The following is a 22,180-nucleotide window of genomic DNA, read 5'->3' as shown; positions in this document are numbered from 1 at the left end:
CACGGCCAACAACTCTTTTTTCGTGGTTGCGTAATTCATCTATGCCAGGTTCAACACATGACTAGCATAGTAAATGACATGTAATAACTTCTCTCTTCGCTGTCCTAAGACTGCCCCTATAGCAATATCACTAGCATCACACATGATCTCAAATTGGAGAGACCAATCAGGGGCAATAACATGGATGCTGAAATCAGTTTGCTCTTCAATGTCTCAAAGGCCATGGTGCATTATTTGTTGAACAAAAACGCCTTATCTTTAACCAATAGAGGGGTCAGCGGTTTAGCAATTTTCAAGAAATCTCTTATGAACCTGCGGTAAAAACCTACGTGTCATAAGAAACTCCTGATACCCTTCTCATTAACCGGGGGTGGGAGTTTAGAGATCACTTCCACTTTTTCTTGGTCAACTTCAATTCCCCTGTAGGAAATTTTGTGACCCAACACTATCCCCTCACGCACCATGAAGTGACATTTCTCCCAGTTCAGAATTAAATTCGTTTTCTGGCACCTGTCTAAAACAAGAGACAGATTAGTCAAACAGTTATCAAATGAGGATCCAAATATCGAGAAGTCATCCATGAAGACTTCCATATGCTTTTCGAGCATGTCAGCGAAAATGGAGGTCATGCATCGTTGGAAGGTGGCTGGAGCATTATAGAACCCGAAGGACATTCTTTTGTAAGCAAAAACACCATACGGGCATTTGAATGTTGTCTTTTCTTGGTCTTCCGGAGCTACACAATCTGATTATACCCGTAGCATCCATCTAGAAAATAGTAGTAATCATGCCTGGTAAACCTCTCCCACATCTGATCAATAAATGGTAAAGGGAAATGGTCCTTCCTAGTTGTTGTGTTCAACCTTCTGTAGTCAATGCAAACATGCCATCTAGTTATTGTCTGAGTAGGAATTAACTCATTTTTTCATTCTTTATTACGGCGGTCCCCCCTTTCTTAGGGACAACATGAACCGGGCTCACCCACAGGCTGTCAGAAATAGGATATATTAAGACCCACGTCTAACAGTTTCACCACCTCTTTTCGAACTACTTCCTTCATTGTAGGATTGAGTCTTCTCTACGGTTGGACTACCAGTTTGTGGTCGTCTTCCATGAGAATTTTATGCATGCACACAGTAGGGATAATACCCTTCAAATCTTCAATTGCCTATCCAATAGCATTTTTATACTTTTTCAAGACTTGGATGAGCTTTTCTTCCTGGATATTTTGAAGGTTCGAGTTTATGATAGCAGGACATTTTCCTTCAGGTTCGAGAAAGACATATTTGAGATTGTCAGGAAATTGTTTCAACTTCGTTTCCTTCTTAGGTTATTCATTCTCCTCACTAGATTGAGGTAGGCATAAATCCCCCCACCGGCGTGGTCGAGATCCTTTCCACGGGGTTTGTGCGTCCAACAAGGCTAGCACTTTAGATTCCCCGTTGTCCACCTTTTTATCCTAGTCAAAAATGGACAAACTCAACACTCTTTCCAAAGGTGACTGGGGTGTATTCAAAGGGTTATCATATGTTGTCACCTGATCCAGAACCTCTATAGTATGACTGGTACAAATGTCATCCTTGTACCTCGTGGTGTTTCGAACATCGATATTCAATTCCTCATCATAAACCTTCAGCGTCATTGTTACTTCTTCTATGTTTATCAAGCACCATCCCGTCTCCAAAAAGGGTCTCCCCAGAATAAGAGGGATCTCTTCATCCTCCGGCATTTCAAGAATTACAAAATCCACAGGAAATACAAACTTATCAATTTTCACCAAAACATCTTCGACAATGCCATACGGTTTCTTGACCGAATGATCGACGAATTGGAATGTCATCCTGGTATCTTGCACATCCCTTATACCAAGCTTCTTGTAAATAGATAACAAAATAAGACTCACACTAGCTCCCATATCAATAAGAGCTTTGTTGAACGACCTATCTCCAATAGTACATGGGCTAGTGACAACTCCTCGATCCTTCTTCTTTATCGGAATCTTCATACCCTGCAAAATAGCACTACAAGTTTCGATTAGAATAATCGGGTTAGTGTTGGTGGTACGCCTCTTTGAAATGATATCCTTCATGAACTTGGCATACGTAGGCATTTGTTCAAGTGCCTCCAACAACGGAATGTTAATCTCCAGCTTCTTGAACAACTCTAAGAATTTTTCAAAGTTTTTCTCATGTTGTCCTTTTTTCTTGTTTCTAGTAGGGAAGTGAAGCTTAACAACCGGCTTAAGCTCAATGACTGTTTCTTTCACAATCGGTTTCGGTGCTACCACTTCTTCCCTAACAACTTCATTTTCTTTGATCTTAAGGTCCACTTCGATCAATTTGTCGTCTTCTTCATCCACTTCCTCGACAACTTCCTCAGATTTACCACTTCGTGTTGTCACCGTGCTCACATTATTATGCTCTCTAGGATTTGTCATGGTTGAACTAGGTAAAGCACCTTGTGCTTGAGAACTCGAAGCTAGTTGCTGAGCGATTTGACCCATTTCGACTTCAACATTCTTTATAGATGCCGTGGTGTTTTTCTGATTGTTCCGGGTTTCTTCTTGAAATTGAACATTATGGGCTGCCATTATTTTAATAGCAATTTCCCAATCATCTTTCTTAGGGGCATGTTGCTATTGTTGTTATTGATATTGAGTTTGGTACTGACCATGTTGAGGAGCGGTTCCTTTTTAGTATTTCCATGAGAAGTTGGGATGACTCTTCTAACCCAGATTGTACGGGTTGGAATAAGGATTATTCTGCTTCAAAAATTTGATTTCCTCCACTTGTTGAGGAGATGCAAAATAATAAATAGTTTGGTGTAAACCACTACAAATTTCACAGCAGACACTAGGAACCGGTTGGACCTGCGCCACATGTTGGGTACCTATATTCATCGCCTTCAGCTTCTTATCAACTTCGGCAGCTATAGTATCTTCAATACGGATTTTATTAGTTTCCAGCTTTAAATCTATAACCCCTTCTGGTTTGCTTTGACACCTATCATACAACTCCATATGCTCATTAGCAGCAATAACTTCAATGATCTTCTTGATACCGGTGGCTGTTGAAAAATTTGGGGAACCATCGACTGCAGTATCAATCAACTGTTTTGTCTTTATTTTAAGACCATTCACAAACATCTGCATTTGTTTAGTTGCATCCATATTCTGGGCGGGGCAGGCTACCAGGAGTCTCTTGAATCTCTTATAGGCGTCTCCCAAAGTTTCCCCGTCCTTCTGCTTAAAATTTAGAATTTCATACCTCTTCCGCAAAAATACCGACGCTGGAAAATACTCATTCAGGAAGGCTTTTTCCATTTCTTCCCAAGATGTGATGATACCGGCAGGTAAAGAATAAAACCATTCTTCAGCTTCTTCCGCTAAGGTAAACGGGAACATTCTCAACTTCTTGGCTTCTTCAGTGTGACCATCAATTTTCAGAGTGTTGCTCATGGTCAGAAACCTCTACAAATGCTTGTTGGCATCTTCATTCACATTTCCAGTAAAATGCTTCCTTTCAAGCTGATTAATGGTACTTGGGTGCAGTTGGAAATTAGCCACGTTCACTGGTTGGTTGACAATAGTTAATCTGCCGATTTGTACATTTGCACCTCCGTAGTCTCCCAACAGTCTTTCTGGTGGCGGTGGAACATCATCCATAGTTTCGACCTCTCTATTAGAACCTGAATCTGAACTTGAATGGATGGAAAGTTGTTCTTCGTCTGATTCCAATCTGGCAAATCGAGCTTGTCTAAGTCTTGCCCGCAAGGTTCTCTCGATTTCTTCGTCAAAAGGAAAATCAGCTGAGGCCTTACCTCGCATATAAATATTAGACATAGATCAGTTGATATATTCGACATAAAATATTCAAAATAACGGAAAATAAATTTTAGTTGCAAAGCAACAAAAATTCAGTTGAGATAATTTTAAACATGTATTTGGCAATCCCCGGCAACGACGCCAAAAACTTGATCGGGAAAATAGCAAGTGTATTATTTTGCCGATGTAATAATAAGAGGGATGTTTCCCAAAGATCGGTCTCGAGGATTACACAACAATATATGAGTAAACAGTCACTCAATTGTATGAGAGTAATAGTTTTGGTTTTTAAAAATTCACTGTAAGGAAAAATAGAACAAATAAATATTTTCACAGATTAATATGATATGCCAAGGATGGTGCGTAAAAATCTCATGTAATGACCCTTGAGTGTATATCTCCTTAATAATGAGAATTGTTTCAATTACCGGATCTTAAGATTGTTTCCCCCTAAGACCTCGGAGGGAAACCTTTGGTATTCAATCTAACCTCTATGTCCTTAGGTGATTATGATGAAACCAAGTCATTTTAATGTAACAAGAATAAACCGGTAACTATAGGGCATCCCTAGTCCTAGGTGATATCTACTATGGCTTCACTGTATAAAAACCTTAACAATTGCAATCCTGTTAATCGTTAACCATACATCAATCTTAATTTTTCTAATAAAGAAAGCATTACGCAAATTACACAGTGAAATTGATAAGAAATAACATATATTAAGGAAAATCTAACATCAGAGTCATTACATGATCAATTCAGGGACACCCCCTGGCATTGGGGGGGTTTAGCCTAACTTATTATTCAAATCAGATACAAGATAAAATTGAGATATTACAAAAAGTTTGGAATTCCGTTGATCTTCAATCGCGTTCGCTCTTGAAGGTTCTTTGTTCTTATACCCTTTCCACTGCTTCAATCTTGATCGTCTCTAATTTTTTATCGTGAAAAAGTCACTCTCTCCATATTCAAATCTCCTGTAAATAGTTCCTGATGACAATTCTTATCTAGTAAACGTTCAAAATGCCCTCTGGGATAAGCCGTGTCAAAAACAACACAAAACTGGAAAATCAAGTGTCCAAGCCAACATTGGTCGTGTCAGGCAACACGACAGGCCGTGTTTGGCTTCTGGAGAAAAATTCCTTGACACGCCCCTTCAAGGAGGCTGACACGGGCCATGTCAGCTGACACGGGCCATGTCAGCTGACACGGGCCCCCGTGTCAGCTCCCTGTTTTCCTCTTCCAAGTGCCTTCTCCTGACACGACCCTGTAGCGGTAAATTCATGATCATCAAGCTATGGATAAGCTAGACGTCAACCAAATAAGAGTCGCCACCGCACTTTTATTGTTTCCAAAGGAAAAGGGAAAAGTAAGAACAAAACCCAAAGATAAGAAGTTTTCAAATCAAAACTAATAAAATGCCAGAGATTATAGGTAAGGGGGTTGGTTACACAGAGGGAATGTGTTAGCACCCAAAGTGTCCTAGGTACTCCTAGGGAGTCCTTTCTTGTGTGCATATGTGTTTTTGTACAAAATGATGTTTGCAAACAAATAGAGTGGGGGGATGAGAAAAGAATTCATTAATTATATTTTTGTGTTTGACAAGACCTTCGGACTTGGCTTACGTACCAACATTAAAATGAGGGATCAAAACCTCGTAGTTCGTGGTAACAATTTCAAAGTGGATGCATTGGTTTTAACAAAAATTTAAGTTTGAAGGGAACGAGGGCCTAAAAATGGTTTGAATGAGTGTTAGTTCTTTTTGTCTTTTGAAATTTTAAGTCAAGTATGGTTAAGTTCAGTTACAAAGTTTGATTTAAGAAAATGAGTTTAAAAATGCAATGGCATAGGGCCAAAGTTTCTAATTTGAAAAAATGGTCTAAGTTTATTAAAAAATAAGCACAAGCAAAGAAGATTTTTAAAAGGAGGGAGAGATTTTGAAATTAAAGAAATGGGGAGGAGATGGAGAGAGTAATCCTAAGCATAAATTTAAAAGTTAAGAGTTTCAAAGATCTGACCAATGGGTTGCAATCTAATAGACAAGAATGCCATATAGAAACCCAAATTTCCCTTGGACTTTAGAATCAAATATAAAAACAGCAAATTGAAGAGCAAGGCATCAAATAAAGATATTCACATCCAAGCTTAACAACTCCATGATCTTCTTCAAGTTTTGCCCATGTAGCAGATGACTTCAAAGGATGGCTTAAGTCACAGGTTCAAAATATCAACTTCATAATGATCATGTTGTAGATAAACTTAAATGAATCTTCAAATTTATATCAGATGAATGGTCTTCACAAGCATTTGGTCTCATGAAAGTTGGCATTGGCCAAGTTATTTGCAAAGGGAGTGTTGCCTAAATTCTAAGTCCAATTGTCTAAGATCAAACCAACAGTCCACACAAAATGTTTTTTTTAGGGTTTTTGTTCTTATTATGTACATTAATGGTCAAAGACCACACAAATAAACACAATACACATAATCACAATATGTCACAAAATATGGTCCAAGTGGACAAAGTGAAAATGACATTAACATAATCAACTTGAATGGTATGAATAATGACAAATGAATAAAGCTTAAGAATTAAAGTGCATTAAAAGTAAATGACTTGAAATTATATGTTAGTTGTTAATGAGTTAGAAGTTAGTATTGGTTTTACTTTAATTTTGTTTTAAGTTATTCTTTGGAGAACACTCAACCCACTTATCACAAGCATGGATCCTTAAACCAAGACATCTTCCAAGGGAAGGAAAAAAGACCAAGTTTCCACACAATACCATGAATGAGGGGAGACTTACAATCTCACTAACTAGAATGCTATGGCTTTTTGTGTCAAAATTTAGCATTATGTTAAGCAATCATAATTGGACTTATGTAGAAGTCACAACAATTTGAGGTCGGGCAATAGAATTTTGGTGTTAATGTATGTTAGAGACATAGTATAATGAACTATGCTCATGAAACATACCACACACAAAAGTAATATGCAAAGTGGGGGGCCTAATCTCATCCATACTTATATTGATTTTGCAATCAACTAGCCTTAGGATATAGAGACATTATAGGTCCATGACATGAATGCATAAAGAATGGGAATGAGATGAAAAGGGATGGGGAAATGGATTAAACACAAATTGGACAAAGGAGGACTTTTACCAAGTTAAGATCATTCATTCATTTTGGGAGATGGAATGTACATTCCATCAATCCCCTAAATCTAATGATCTTAATCTAACAAAGTCAAATCAACCTTGACCAAGGCTCAACAACACAAGTCAAACTCACAAAGCCAATTAAAATGGTTCTACACAATTAATTTGGCATTTAATCAATTAAATATAATAAAAATAATGCATTAAATTAAATATGGTTGGTCAATTTCCTAAAACCTCATCAAAACACCAAATAAATGGCCATGAGATTTATCATAGGTCAAACAAGGTCAAAGGATCTTGGAGAAAACATTTCAGAATTTTTGGAAATCTAAAAGTATTTTTAAACAATTAAAAATATTCACAAAATCAATTAAATCATGAAAAATATTAATAATGATCCAAAAAATAATTTTAATTCAGAAAATGAAAGAGGATTTTATTTAACTTTTTTTGGTGAAACTCTCATATTTTTTGGATTAATATTAAATTTAATATGAATTAATGAAAATAAGAGGAATATAATGAAAATTCAAATAATAAAAAAAACGTGGACCACTTGATCTCCCTCATTAATTGAGGTGGTAGATCAAGTGGTGAGAAATGCATGTTCCATGGTGCGCGCTAGTCAGCACGCTACATACTTGGTCATCACAAGCAACGTCCTTGATTAAAATATTTTGAATCCATCCAATGGCTCAGAACACTTCCATCTCATCGCCGGAGCCAAAGGCCGGTCATCTTCTCTGATGACCCTGGTCGGACTAGTTCTCTCATCACCATAACATAAATGAAAAATGAGGACATGATCTTAAAGAAAAAATGGCGTAGATCACGAATATAACCACAATTTAACCTAACTCCAAGTATATTAAGAGATACATGAAGTTGAACTTTGAGGTGTATGAACTAAGTTGCTTCGATTTGACCTCAAAGCAACTCAATCTTCTTGCCTACATTGGTAGGACTTCAGACAACCAAAGATCCAAGAGAATTGATGAGAATTGAGAGAGAATCGAAGAGAAGAAAAATCTTGAAAAATACCTTCAATGTTGTGCAGAAATGGATCTCTCTTGCTTCAAATTGTGCTTGATCTTGCTTATGGAGCTTGCAGAAGTAGATTGGTAATGGTGCAAAGCTTTGGATCCTAGAGTTTTTGAATCTCCAAAAGGTGAGATTCAAACTCAAATATCAATTAAAATTTATCAGGTTTTGCTTTATATGGTGAGGGTTTCAATGGTTGGAGGCAAAGGGTGCGCAAGGTCCTTGAAATTGAAGCAATGGACCTCTATTTATAGAAAACGGTAAGTGTTATTTGCACACTTGAAAATACATCCAAAATTGGCAATGTGAGGTAGACACTTGCATGGGCATGTGCAGGCCCATGAAGCAACTCAAATAGGTCCAAGATCAACTGAAATGAGGTTTAAATGAAGATTACAATGCAAGGAAAAGATGTTTGGATGTTTGAAGCATGATCCTTTCCAACTGATACAACCATGTTCAAGCCAAGCGCAAACCCCTCAAGCTTTGTCCAAAATGAGTGAATTTGGACTCTTTGGAAAGGTTAGATCAAGAGGAACAACTCTTATGTTTAACACTTTTCCATTTGGAACTTGTATCATGGTGAATATTGAGGTGGAAGTTTGGAAATTTTAACATGTCAAAATATTTTCTAAGTGTTAACCTATATGTTCAATTATTCCACCTTGGCTAACATTTCATGTGAGTTCCAAATGAGAAAAATGTATTCATCAAAGTTGTATAACATTCAAATACCTTGAAAATGGTCACCAATTGGACATAATTTGGATTTGGGATGAGTGAGTTATGAATTTTTGAAGTTGAGGAAAATCACTTGTTCAATGGTATTGGTCCAAAATGACCTATAATATATCCTCATATCACATGCTCATAAAAGTTGATTTATCTCTTTCTCCAAACATCCAAGTTGAAGTAGACACCTTCAATTTTATTGTGAAACTTGGAAATGTTTCATCTCATAAAAATTGAGCAAGTTATGACCTTGGGAAGTTGACTTTCAAATTAGGGTTTAGACAAAATGACCTATAATGTTTCAACATAAAAAATGACTTTCCAAGCAAAACTAGATCTAGACCTAAACATAAAACTTGTTTCTAATGTCATTTAGAGTAACTTTTTTCTTAGAATAATTTTCATATGATGAAAAGGTTAGGAGATAGGGTCTAGGGAGACCCAGTTTTGATTAGATGAATTCATCTGGCCAACTACCATCAACCAACTGGCTAACTTGCAATTCTATTGACTTTTTAGGCTCATGGGAGATCATTTATGCATAAGATGATGAAATTTGAAGTGTCCCTTGAAGTATTTGATCAATTGGTGAAGAAGCTTGTTGAAGAAGTTACTCAAGATACCTAGATGAACTAGGGTTTCCAAGGCAAACCAACTCCAAACTCTTGAGGAATTATTGATCAAAATAACATGTAGATATCATTGGGACTCATATATGATGCTTAGAGCCATTGTGGATCATTCCTTGGTTGAGCTCTTTGCAATGAGGGTCCTAAATCCTAGATGTGAACTTGATAGATCAATGGTGATCATGATCTACCTACAAAAGAGTTAGACAAATGCAAAGACATATTTTTTTGGTATTTTGGTTAGTAAATATGATAAAATAAAAGTATGATACAATCACATAGTGCTTGGTGATCTCTCCCAAAACAAACCCAATGAAAGAGGGGTAAGGAGGATGACAAGGTATCATCCCAATGCTAATGCATAAGATGAGGTAGCATGAGGGATATTAGGGTTAAAATTGGGGTCTTACAGGCCCGTGTTGAGAAACACGGGTGGCCGTGTCAGGACTATTGTACTGTCTAATTTTCTTCTTCCGACGGGCCCAGAATGTTCGATTTGCTTGTCTATCCCTCCGGTACACTTGCTTACACCTGAAACCAAAAGAACTACCACAAAGGGACATAAAATGGAGTATGATGATGCATATAACATGTAATCAACAAATGGAAACAACAATGCAAAACATCTAAATTACTAATCAAAATAATAAAATAAGTGGACTAATGTGTTACCGACTTCGTACAAAGGTGCCGAATGAGTGTCAGAAAACAAGTAGAATTGGAGACTGATCAACAACCTATATGGGGCATCGCTAAAATGGTATATGCATTTGGAAAGAAAGTATATCCAGAATTGGAGGGATTTGGTCGAGGAATTTGTAAGGGAATACCACTAAAACATCGACATGGCTCCTAATAGGACCCAATTACAAAGTCTGACCCAGGGCCCAAATGAGTCCTTCAAAGAGTACGCCCAAAAATGGAGTGAATTAGCTGCTCGAGTTCAACCTCCGATGATGGACAAAGAACTTGTTGATATGTTCATGGGCACTCTGCAAGGTCCATATTATGATAGGATGATGGGAAGTACTTCCGTTGGGTTTTATGAGTTGGTAATTGCGGGAGAAAGAATCGAAGTTGGTTTTAAGATGGGAAAAATCTAGTTTGCTAATGCTGGTAGTTCTGCAGGCGGATGTGGTAAGAAACCGTTCAGTGGGTATCCCAAAAAGAAAAAGGGGGAGTCTAGTGCTATGTATTCTCAGAGGGTTAGAGAAAGAACTCAACAACAACAATAACAAGTGAATGATGTGATTATACCGGTCGATGCAACTCCTCAACCACAACAACCTCAATATCAACAACAACAGAATGCTCCTCACCGTAACTACAATCAGTAGAGACAAACCAGACCTGAGAAGGTGTTTTATCTGATTCCTATATCTTACTCTCAAGTATGTAGTGTAGAATTTGTTGGATTCAAAGGCCATCTAGTTCATCCCAGATAATGGACCCAATGTTATCCAGAATCTGATGACTGCCCATAATGGACCAGCTGTTAATGCCATTGAAGATGATGAAAGTTTGAATTTGATCATGGATTTGAATTTGGTGACTACTCTATTGTTGTTTGTTAAAGAGTATTTGATTAAGAATAATGTTTATCCTGGTTGTTTTCCCGAATGAGGTAAATGCAAGAATCAGCCGGAAGGTTGCGATGATCTGAAAGCGGGAAATTCAGGGTTTGATTACTAAAGGGTCTTTACAGTTTGACAGAATTGTGAAAGATAAGAAGATTGAAGGGACAAATTATTTTGTGGTCTCTATCCCATATACTCCAATTATTATTTCAGCTCCAGCTAGACCAATTCCCTTGACTATTACTTTGCTTGGTCCTATTCCCTACTCTAGTGATAGGGTTGTGCCATGGCATTATGGTTCAGATGTTTTCTATCATGGGGTAATGCAAGAGGAGAAACATTATGAGGAGAAGCCATGTGTGGATGACAGTTTGAATGTTGATGATCTTGTTTGTACATGTAGAATTACAAGAAGCGGTCGGGTTTTCCCTTCACCAAGTTCTCAAGATAATGTTGATGCCTTGGCGAAAGCTAAGGGTAAACAAGTGATGGAGGATAACCAAGAACCTGTGTAGATTAATGTTCCTTAATAGAGTGCAGTTCCTAGTGCTTCCTCCTCTTAAGAAGTTGAAGAGTTGTTGGGGATAATCAGAAAGAGCGATTACAAAGTGGTGGATCAGTTAAGTCAAACACCATCCAAGATTTTGATTTTGTCTTTGCTGTTATGTTTTGAGACCCATGGAAATTCTCTCGTGTACTTGTTGAGTTATGCTTTTGTTCCTCAAGACATTACAGTTAATAGGTTACAAGGAGTTATGGCCAGCATATCAGAAGATAATGGTTTTGGTTTCACAGATTTCGATCTTCCGCCTGAAGGACAAAACCATAACAAAGCTCTACACATTTCCATGGAATGTAAAGGTGCTACTTTATCTCGTCTGTTGGTAGACAGTGGGTCATATCTGAATGTGATACACAAGTTAGCTTTGATGAAGATAGATTATGTGGGTGTTGAATTACGCTTGAGTGACTTGATAGTCAGGGCTTTTGATGGATCCCGAAGAGTAGTGTTTGGTGAGGTGGATTTGCTTGTCAAAATTGGACCTCAGGTTTTCAGTACAAGTTCTTTGTCATGGATATACAACCCTCTTATTGTTGTTTGTTAGGTCGAACCTGGATTCATGGGGAAGGGGCTATAACGTCTACTCTACATCAGAAGATGAAGTTCCCGGTAGGTGGTGAGGTGATTGCTATTTGTGGTGAAGAAAAGTATATGGTTAGTCATCTGGCGTCTTTCTATTATGTGGAAGTTGAAAGAGAGTTACATGAAAATCCTTTCCATGATTTCGAAGTTGTTCAAGTGATCAAGACACCTCGCCCTGAGGAGAAGAAGCCTGTAGTTCCCATGTCATCTCTGAAGGATGCTAAAGTAGTTGTTGAAGCTGGTCACCCCAAAGGTTGGGGTCGTGTGTTGGATCTTCCTCCCAAGTTTGACAAGTTTGGTCTTGGTTTCAGTCCCGCCGGACAAGGTTCAGCTCCTAGAGCTCCAAATGCTTCCACTCCGGTGAAATTTTCAAGTGTTGGATTTATCAAGGATGACCAATCCAATGTTGTTGATGACGACGTCGACAATGACTATGGTATTGACAACTGGATTCTCCTAAGTGTTCCAGGGGAAAAGCTCAGCAACTGGACTTCTGAGGATATCATTCAAGTCACTCTCAATCAAGAGCTATTTTTCTATTATGTTTTCTTTATCATACAATAATTCCTACGTTTTGCCCAAGGCGTAGTGAATCATGTAGGACCACCATGTTTTTATTTACAATCTTTATCATTAAATAAAGGACGTTTTGCATTCAAATATTTTTCTCTCTGTCTTTTTTTTGTTTTTGTTTTTCTTTTAAAATGACAATGTTTTCTTTTCATCGCACACTTCCTAAAAAACATAAAAACATCATTAATGCAGATTCACATCCACCCTGGATTCTATTGATAACGATTCTTCTATCGCTCATTATGACTTTGATAATCCGATCTACCAAGCCGAAGAAGAAAGTGAAGAAGATTGTGAACTCCCTGAAGAGTTAACAAGATTATTGAGGCAAGAAGAAAAGGTCATACAGCCGCACCAAGAGTCGATTGAGGTTATGAATCTCAGAACTGAGGACGAAGTGAAAGAGGTCAGGATAGGGGCTGCTTTAGAGGAAAGTGTGATGACAAGGTTGATAGAAATGTTGCGTGAGTTTTTTGATATCTTTGCATGGTCTTACCAAGACATGCCTGGGCTCGATACGAATATTGTGGTGCATAGGTTACCTTTGAAAGAAGAGTGTCCCCCTGTCAAGCAAAAACTTCGAAGGACGCACCTAGATATGTCCAAGAAGATCAAATATGAGGTTCAAAAGCAGTTTGGCGCAGGTTTTCTGGTAAGGATTTGTGTTGATTATTGGGATTTAAATAGAGCAAGTCCCAAGGATGATTTTCTGCTTCCTCATATTGATGTATTAGTAGATAACATTACACAATTCTTAGTATTTTCTTTCATGGATGGTTTCTCCGATTAAAATAATTTCAAAATGGATCCGGAATTATGGAGAAGACCATGTTTATCGCACCTTGGGGAACATTTTGGTACAAGGTAATACTTTTTGGTTTGAAAAACTTTGGGGCAACCTACTAGTATGCTATGGTGACTCTCTTTCATGACATGATCCATGAGGAGATTGAATGGTATGTGGATGAGATGATTGCAAAGTCCCATACGGAGGAAGAATATCTAGTCAATTTGCTAAAATTGCTTGAAAGATTAAGGAAATTCAGGCTGAGGTTGAATCCCAACAAATGTACCTTCGCGGTAAGATCCGGTAAATTACTTGGCTTTTTGATAAGCGAAAGAGGGATTAAGGTTGATCCAGCAAAAATAAAAGTGATTCAAGAGATGCCTGAACCAAAGACAGAAAAAGAAGTGTGTGGTATGTTAAGGATGTTGAACTACATTGCTAGATTCATCTCTAATCTAACAACCACTTGTGAACCAATGTTCGGGTTATTGAGAAAAGACTAGGTTGTCCGATGGAACGAAAATTGTCAAGAAGCATTCGAAAGTATAAAAGAATACTTGCAAGAACCTCCAATTCGTATGCCTCAAATAGAAGGAAGACAGTTAACCATGTACCTCACTGTCCTCGATGAGTCAATGGGGTGTGTATTAGGCCAACATGATGAGCCTGGCCGAAAATAACATGCAATATACTACCTGAGCAAAATGTTTACCAGATGTGAAATCAAATATTCAATGCTTGAGAAAACTTGCTACGCTCTGGCATGGGCTGCTCATCGGCTGAGACAATATATGTTGACTCATACCACTTTGTTGATCTCAAAGATGGACTTGATTAAGTATATTTTTGAAAAGCTTGCTCTCACAGGAAGAGTTTCCCGTTGGAAAATGATTTTAAAAGAGTATGATAATCAATATACGACTCAAAATGCCATCAAGAGTAGTATAGTTTATGATTACTTGGCTCATCAACTTATAGAGGATTATCAGCCAGTGAAGTTTGAATTTCCTGATGAAGATGTGTTGTTTTTCAAAGATTATTATAATAGACTAGACCCAGGTAAAGGCCCAGAACCAGGATCACGATGGACGCTCGTGTTCTACGGTGCTTCAAATGCTTTTGGAAATGGTGTTGTCGCTTGTAAGACCCCAATTTTGACCATAAGATCCCTCATGTTATCTCATCACATGCATTGGCTTTGGGATCACACCTTGGCACCCTCATTCATTGGGTTTGCATTGGGAGAGGTCACAATGCACATTTGATTGTATCATACTTTAGTTTTATTTGTTTATTAACCAAAATGCCAAAAATATGTCTACGTATAGTTTTACTTCTTTTGTAGGTAGTGTGTGCATCCACCAAGGCCTCGTCTAGCTCATATCTAGGGTTTGAGACCCTTAATGCAAGGAGACTAATCAAGATATGCTTCACATTTTCTCTAGACATCATATATGGATCCCCATGATCTCCATTTATCATTTCGATCAAGAATTCATCAAGAGTTGGAAGCTTGTTTACCTTGGAAGCCCAAATTCATCTAGGTATCTTGTGTGCCTTCCTTAGCAAGTTTCTTCATCATATGATCAATATATTTCAATGTATACTTCATATTACATGATCTTATGCATATATAATCCTCCATGAGTCAAAAATATAAAGGTAACTTCAAGTTTGCAAGTTGGTTCATTGTGGTTGACCAGAGAATGTCAATTGGTCAAAACTAGGGTTCACTAGACCCTATCTCCTACAAGTTTTGTCATATGAAAATGATTCCAAGATAAATGTTACTCCTTATGACATTCCAAAAAACATTCATGTTGAAGTCAAGAGCTATGTTTGCTTGTAAAGTCATTTTTTATGGTGAAAGATTATATGTCATTTTGTTTGAACCCTAGTTAGGAGGTCAACTTCCAAGGACAATAACTTGCTCAATTTATATGAGATGAAGTCCATTCAAGTTTCATGATCAAATTCAAGATGTCCTCTCCAACTTGGACTCTTGGAATAAATTCAAATTCAACTTTCAAATGCATATTCCAAGAGGAAACATTATAGGTTACTTTGGGTCATTACCATTGAACAAGACATTTTCCTCAACTTCTAAAATGCATAACTCCTTCATTCCAAATCTAAATGAGGTCAAATTTGTGACTAGATTGAATAGGTTTGAAAGAGCTACAACTTTGATAAAGTAACTTTTTCCATTTGAAGCCCATAGAAAAAGTTATTCAAGGTGGAAGAAGTGAACATTTGGCTTGGTACTTAGAAAATTTTCATTTATGTTTGATTTTCCAAACTTCCACCTCAAAATTCATCATGATCCAAGCTTCAAATGGAAAGGTGTTCAAGATTAAAGTTGTTCCCCTTGATCTCACCTTTCTAAAAAGTCTAAGATAGTATCATTTGGCCAAGAATTAAGGGACTTGCGCATGAGTTCTTCACAAGGTTCCATATGGTAAGATTTATGGTTAACATTCATTTCCTTTATGAATGGTAGTGTGACATCATTTCAGGTTGGATAACACATAATTATGGATCATTTGACATCATTGGATGGGCCTATCACACGCCCATGCATCCATGCAAGTGAGATTCTATTTTTGGCATTTTGAATGAAGTGTGTGGAAAGCAAATGCATAGCTTATAAATAAGACCCCTCATGCTCAGAATTGGGGACACCTTGCCCAAGATTTGATCCTGCAACCATAACCCTCACCATTAGAGGATAAACTTGAAGGTTTTCAATTTAAAATCGATTTTCAATTTGACTTCAGTTTTAAAGTTGAAACTCCAAAAATCCAAGCCCTTCCTTGATACAATTCACTTCCTGCAAGCATCTGAAGTCAAGCCAAGGCCAATTGGAAGCAAGATCGAGCAAGTTTCAAGCTCCCTCAAAGGTGATTTTTTAGAAACTTCATATCTTCGATTCTCTCCCAATTCTTCACTATTCTCTTTGATTTTTGGTTGGATGAAGTCCTACCAATGTAGGCAACAAGATTGAGTTGCTTTTAGGACAAATCAAAGCAACTCAGTTCATGATCCTCAAAATTCAAACCCCTGTATCTTTTTATATACTTGGAATTGGAGAAAATTGAGGCCAGATTCGAGCTCCTGAGAATTTTTCCTTTAAATCCATGTCCTTGTTTTTCATTTTGATGATGGTTGATGGTGGACCAGTCTGATGAGGTCCACCGGAAAAGAAGACCGGAGCCCTAGCTCCGGTGATGTGTTGACAACTTCACATCCATCTAATCCTGGACCAATGATCTAATACTGGCCTTTGGTTTGAATTACCACACATACATCATGTTGACTCAAGTCCTCCATGGATAGCGTGCGTGTGGTCATCAGATCTGCCACCTCAATTAATGAGGGAGATCTGACGGCCCTTGTTTTTTATAATTTCTTTTTATTTCTGAATTTTCATTTAATCCTTTTAGTTTGTTTAATTTATATTAATTTCACTTTTATCCAAAAAATATGGGACTTTCACCAAAACTCTTTAAATATTTTTCTCTTTTATATTCTGAATTAAAATTATTTTTTGGATTAATTATGATATTTTTCATGAATTAAGTGTTTTTATGCATATTTTTAATTGTGCAAAAATATTTCTGAGTTTTCAAAAATAGTGAAATTTTTTGTCTAAGGTCATTTGACCTTGTGTGACCTAGGATAAATCCCTTGGCCATTTACTTGGTGTTTTGAAGGAATTTTAGATTTTGACAAAATAAAAATGTATTTTAATTCACTTTTAAATGGATTTGTAATTGATTAAATGCTTAAAAATATTGTTGAGCCATTTTTATGGTCTTGTGATGTTTGACTTTCTGTTTGGGCCTTGGTCAAGGTTGATTTTACTTTTGTTGGATCAAAACCATTGGATTTAGGGGATTGATAAAATATACATTTCATCTCCCAAAATGAATTGATGGTTTTGATTTGAAGAAAATCCTCCCTTGGTCAATTTGTGTTTCTATTTTCCCCTCCCTCTTCATCTCCATCCCTATTCTTTCCCATTCCCTAATTTGACCAATGAAATCACTAATGTCTTAAGGCTAATTGGTTCATCAATGACCTTGCGTCAGATGAATCAATACAAGTATGACTAAGACAGGTCCCTCCCTCTTGATCTTTTCTTTTAGTGTGTGGTATGATTTAGGAGTTTGGTTCTTTATACCAAATCTCTAACATGCATTAACATCTAAATTTTTATTGCACGACCTCAGATAGTTATGACTTCTACATAAGTCCAATTACGATTGCTTAACATAGAGCAAAATTTGACCCTAACGACAAAACATTCTAGTAAGTGAGATTGTAAATCTCCCATTCTTCATGGTATTGTTTCGAAACTTGACCTTTTTTACTTTCATGAGAGCTTGTGGCATACTTGTTGAATTATCCAAGTTGGAGCCCTTCTCATGGAAGATGTCTTGGTTTAAGGATTCATACTTGTGAATGTATGGTTGAGTGTTCTCCAAAGAATGACCGAATCAATTAAAAAAAACACCACTAACACTTGACTAACTCTTAACTAAAATTTGACTAATTCTTGTTAATATTGCTTTACTTTCCAGTCATTTACTTTATGCAATTTAAATTTCAGTGATTTATCATTCATTGCCATTTACTTTTCATTTAACTTGTTTATGTTTATGTCATTTTCACTTTGCTCATTTGAGCCATATCTTGTGATTGTATATGTTGTATGTGTGTTTTGGTTTTGTTTGTGGTCTTAGGACCTTAAAATACTTAATAACAACAAAAACCCTAAAAAATATCTGGTGGACTGGTGATATTGATCTGAACTCTTGGACTTAGAATTAGGCAACATTCCCTGTACAAAAAGGACTTGGCCAATGCCAACATTTTGAGACCAAGCTTTTGTGAATTGAGCCTTCATCTGGTGCAAGCCTTGGAATTTTATTGAATTCATCTACTACTCTGTCTTTCCGCTTAATTGTTATTTTGATCTTGTGTCTGATGCTTTGCTCTGAGTTGATTAAGGAATATTTCATCTGAAACATTAAAAGACAAAGAAGACTGCTAGCTTTTGGATTACTTTCTTGGATGTGGCTATATTTATTTGATGCCTTGATCTTCATGATGTATGGACATTGTTCATTGCTTATTGATTATTGCTTAATTAAAGTCCAAAGGAAAATGAGTTTCTATATGACATTCTCCCCTCACTTCTTAAATTTCAAATCTTTCCCTCTTTTCAAAAACTTTCTTTGCTTGTGATTTCAAACTTATACTTTATTTTAATAATTAGAAACTTTGGCCTTATGCCATTGAATTTTTGAACTTTTTCTTAAATCAAACTTGTAAATAAACTTAATCATACTTACTTAAAATTTTAAAAAGACAAAAAGAACTAACAACTTCATTCAAACATTTGGGCCCTTTGTGCCTTTTTTCTTATTAAACTTTTGTTAAAAGCAATTCACCAACTTATTTGAAATTTTTACCACGAACTATGAGGTTTTGATCCCTCACTTTTATGTTGGTACGTAGGCACAAGACCAAAGGTCTTGTCAAACACAAAAATATAATCAATGAATTCTTTTCTCATCCCCAAACTCTATTTTTCTCAAACATCACTTATTCCAAAAACATACTCACAACAAACCCTTTGATTCTCGGTTGATCCGATCAAGTCTCGTCAATATCAATGGAACTTGGGTGTTGATAAGGTGAAAACCATAATCCACCAAAATGGATGATTGATCTTGTGATGACTTGATCCACCCATTGACCTTTGTTTGTGTTTGCCTTGTGTATGATCCGTTATGTGTGATTGTTGCATTCATGCATACATGTGCATCATAGCATTCATCACAGAAAAATAAATTTCAAGGAACTGAGGTCTTGCTTGCAAATACTTTCAAACCATGGATTGGGGACGAAGGAACACTAAGAAGTATAGTTTCAGATGTCCTGATTTGAAAGAGCTCAGGAAGTTGCATCCTTTGTATTAGATCCCTTGGACTTCAAGCAACATCATGGAATGCTCTTGTCTGTGTTATCTACTGATGTGGTTGAAGGACGTCTGAGTGTTTTGGTTCAGTTCTATGACCCTCTCTACTGGTGCTTCACTTTTCCTGATTATCAGCTTGTGCCTACGTTAGAGGAGTATGCCCATCTTTTGGGACTACCCTTATCTGACAAAGTACCTTTTAGTGGATTGGAGGAGATTCTCGGATCTCATATCATAGTCGAAGCTCTTCATCTGAAGAAAACTGAGATTGATGCTCATTTGGTGAAGAAAGGATGTAATCCTGGGTTGACTTCTGGGTTCCTCATTGGTAAAGCTATTGTCTTTGCTTAAGCCGGTAGTATGGATGCTTTTGAAGCCATCTTTGTATTGCTCACCTATGGTCTAGCTTTGTTCCCTAACATTGACGGTTTTGTTGATGTTAACACCATCAAAATATTCTTAATTGGAAATCTTATTCCTACTCTATTGAGTGACATGTATTTCTCTTTGCATTTGAGGAATTCTAGAGGTGGTAGAAGTATTGCGTGTTGTATTCCTCTTTTGTACAAGTGGTTTATTTCGCAATTGCCTCAGACGCTTGCTTTCTTGGAGAACAAGCAATGCCTACGGTGATCTCAGAGACTTATCTCTCTCACTAATGATGATATTGATTGGTATGATTCTGCATTGAGTAGTTTGGATATTATTGATAGTTGTGGGGAATTCACTAGTGTGCCTCTCATTGGTACACAAGGAGGAATCAACTACAACCCTGCTTTTGCTCATCGTCAACTAAACCTAATAACACTCAGTTAGAAGGTCTATTTTATCAAGAGGGTAAAGATCCCCAACATTGGAAGCAAAGGATGATAGATGCTTGGCATAATGTGCATAGGAAAGGAAGGTCCGAGCTTGGTCCATACAACTGTGTAGCTTTGGAAGCCTACACTATTTGGATGAAGAAGAGAGATTTGGAGCTGAAGATGTCGTATGATTGTGAAACACCTATGTATTTAGTTGAGGATGAGCCATAAACTCTCCCTAACCACGATGTAGAAGAGTTGGAAGATGCACTCATCAAGATGAAGCAAGAGAGAGATATGTGGGAAGAGTGGTTCCATGCTTTGAGCCGAAAGCATGAAGAGTTGCAGCTTGAGTCGAAAGACAAGGATGCACTTATTGAGATTCTTGAGGGTCGAGCAATGAAGAGACATAGAGAGATAGAGGGTCCATCTTCCTATAGTATGCCTCAGCCTTCTGGTGCTTCGAAGAAGATTGTTGATCAACTAGTTCTTGAAAAGGCTTAGATGAAGACATCCTTTAAGTCAGAGATTCGACGCATCCGAAGGAAGTATGCACCAACATCCAAATCATCTAATAAAATTGCTAAGGGATCCTTAGGATGATCGTTTCCCTTTCTCTTGTATTTGTACTTTAGTTTCTGAAATTGTACTCAGTGTAATCCTTCCAAATTTTATGAATAAAAAGAGATTTTATGGTCAATCAAATTGCTGTTGTTATTATTATATATTTGCAAATAGAACTTCATATGTTCCTTGAAAATAACCAATCAAAAACATTACATTTCATTCATCATTTGCATAGCCGGTTTTCTTCCGCCAGATGTCTTATTAGTTCTTCTACTATGCATCAGCCAAGCTGACTCACCGTTATAACACTCGTGCTAATCAACCAAGGATCATGGAGCATCTAGAGCAAGAGAACGAAGAGCTAAAGGATGAGATTTCCATATTAACGACGCTGATGGAATCTGTAATTGCTGCAAAGAACCAGTCATCACTAACTCCTGCAACTCCTCCCCAGAGGACTATTATTTTTGAGGTGGCTCCTCAACTGTTCCTTTTGCTGCTGCCAGTAAATTTATTCCCTCTATGCCTGCTGGATTCCCTTGGGGGATGCCATCAAACTTTATGCCAGAAGGGTATGCACCCACATTCGTTTCTCTTTCGGCATCTAGCCCGGTCATGTCAGTGCCACCTCCTGTTGTTCACACTCTGCCTTGTAATGAGGATACTATCTATCATTCTGAGCCGTCTGAGGGCCCAAATGTATATGAGAAAATGGATGAGATGAAAGATCAGTTCCTCGAGCTGCTCAAAGAGTTGAAGACTTTGAGAGGGAAACATTTGTTTGGGAAGAGTGTTGTTGAACTCTGCTTGGTCCCCAATGTTAAGATCCCGGTGAAATTCGAGGTCCTGGACTTTGAAAAGTACAAAGGGAATACTTGCCCACTAACCCATCTTGTGATGTATGCCAGAAAAATGTCTACTCAGACAGATAATGATCAGTTGCTGATTCACTATTTCCAAGACAATTTGACTGGAGCTGCTTTGAGATGGTATATGGGTTTGGACAGTGCAAGCGTTCGTACCTTCAACGACTTAGGCGAGGCCTTTGTCAAGAAGTACAAGTACAACATGGATACGGTGCCTGATAGAGACCAATTAAGGTCTATGTATCAGAAAGATAAGGAGACATTCAAAGAATATACCCAGAGATAGAGAGAACTGACTGGCCAGATTAATCCACCTTTGGAAGAGAAATAAATGACGAAGATCTTCTTGAAGACGATGAGTTCATTTTATCACGAACTTCTAATTGCAAGTTCCCCCAATGACTTTACCAAAATGGTAAATATGGGGATGAGGCTAGAAGAAGGAGTCCGTGAAGGACGTTTGTCTAAGGAAGAAGCATCATCCAACAAGA

At 37.4% G+C, this 22,180-nt stretch overlaps 1 protein-coding gene across 1 annotated transcript; it reads right to left on the bottom strand.

Moving 5' to 3' along the window:
* Nucleotides 1-1,459: 1,459 nt before the first annotated feature.
* LOC127081219 (uncharacterized) lies at nt 1,460-2,590 on the bottom strand. The gene has a single exon (XM_051021500.1). The coding sequence runs from the start codon at nt 2,588-2,590 to the stop codon at nt 1,460-1,462; it is 1,131 nt and encodes a 376-aa protein (XP_050877457.1).
* Nucleotides 2,591-22,180: the final 19,590 nt, after the last annotated feature.

This window comes from Lathyrus oleraceus, chromosome 5, assembly GCF_024323335.1.
Source record: "Lathyrus oleraceus cultivar Zhongwan6 chromosome 5, CAAS_Psat_ZW6_1.0, whole genome shotgun sequence".
Lineage (NCBI taxonomy): Eukaryota > Viridiplantae > Streptophyta > Magnoliopsida > Fabales > Fabaceae > Lathyrus > Lathyrus oleraceus.
The sequence above is the reverse complement of the archived record's forward strand: the minus strand, read 5'-3'. Positions and strand labels throughout refer to the sequence as shown.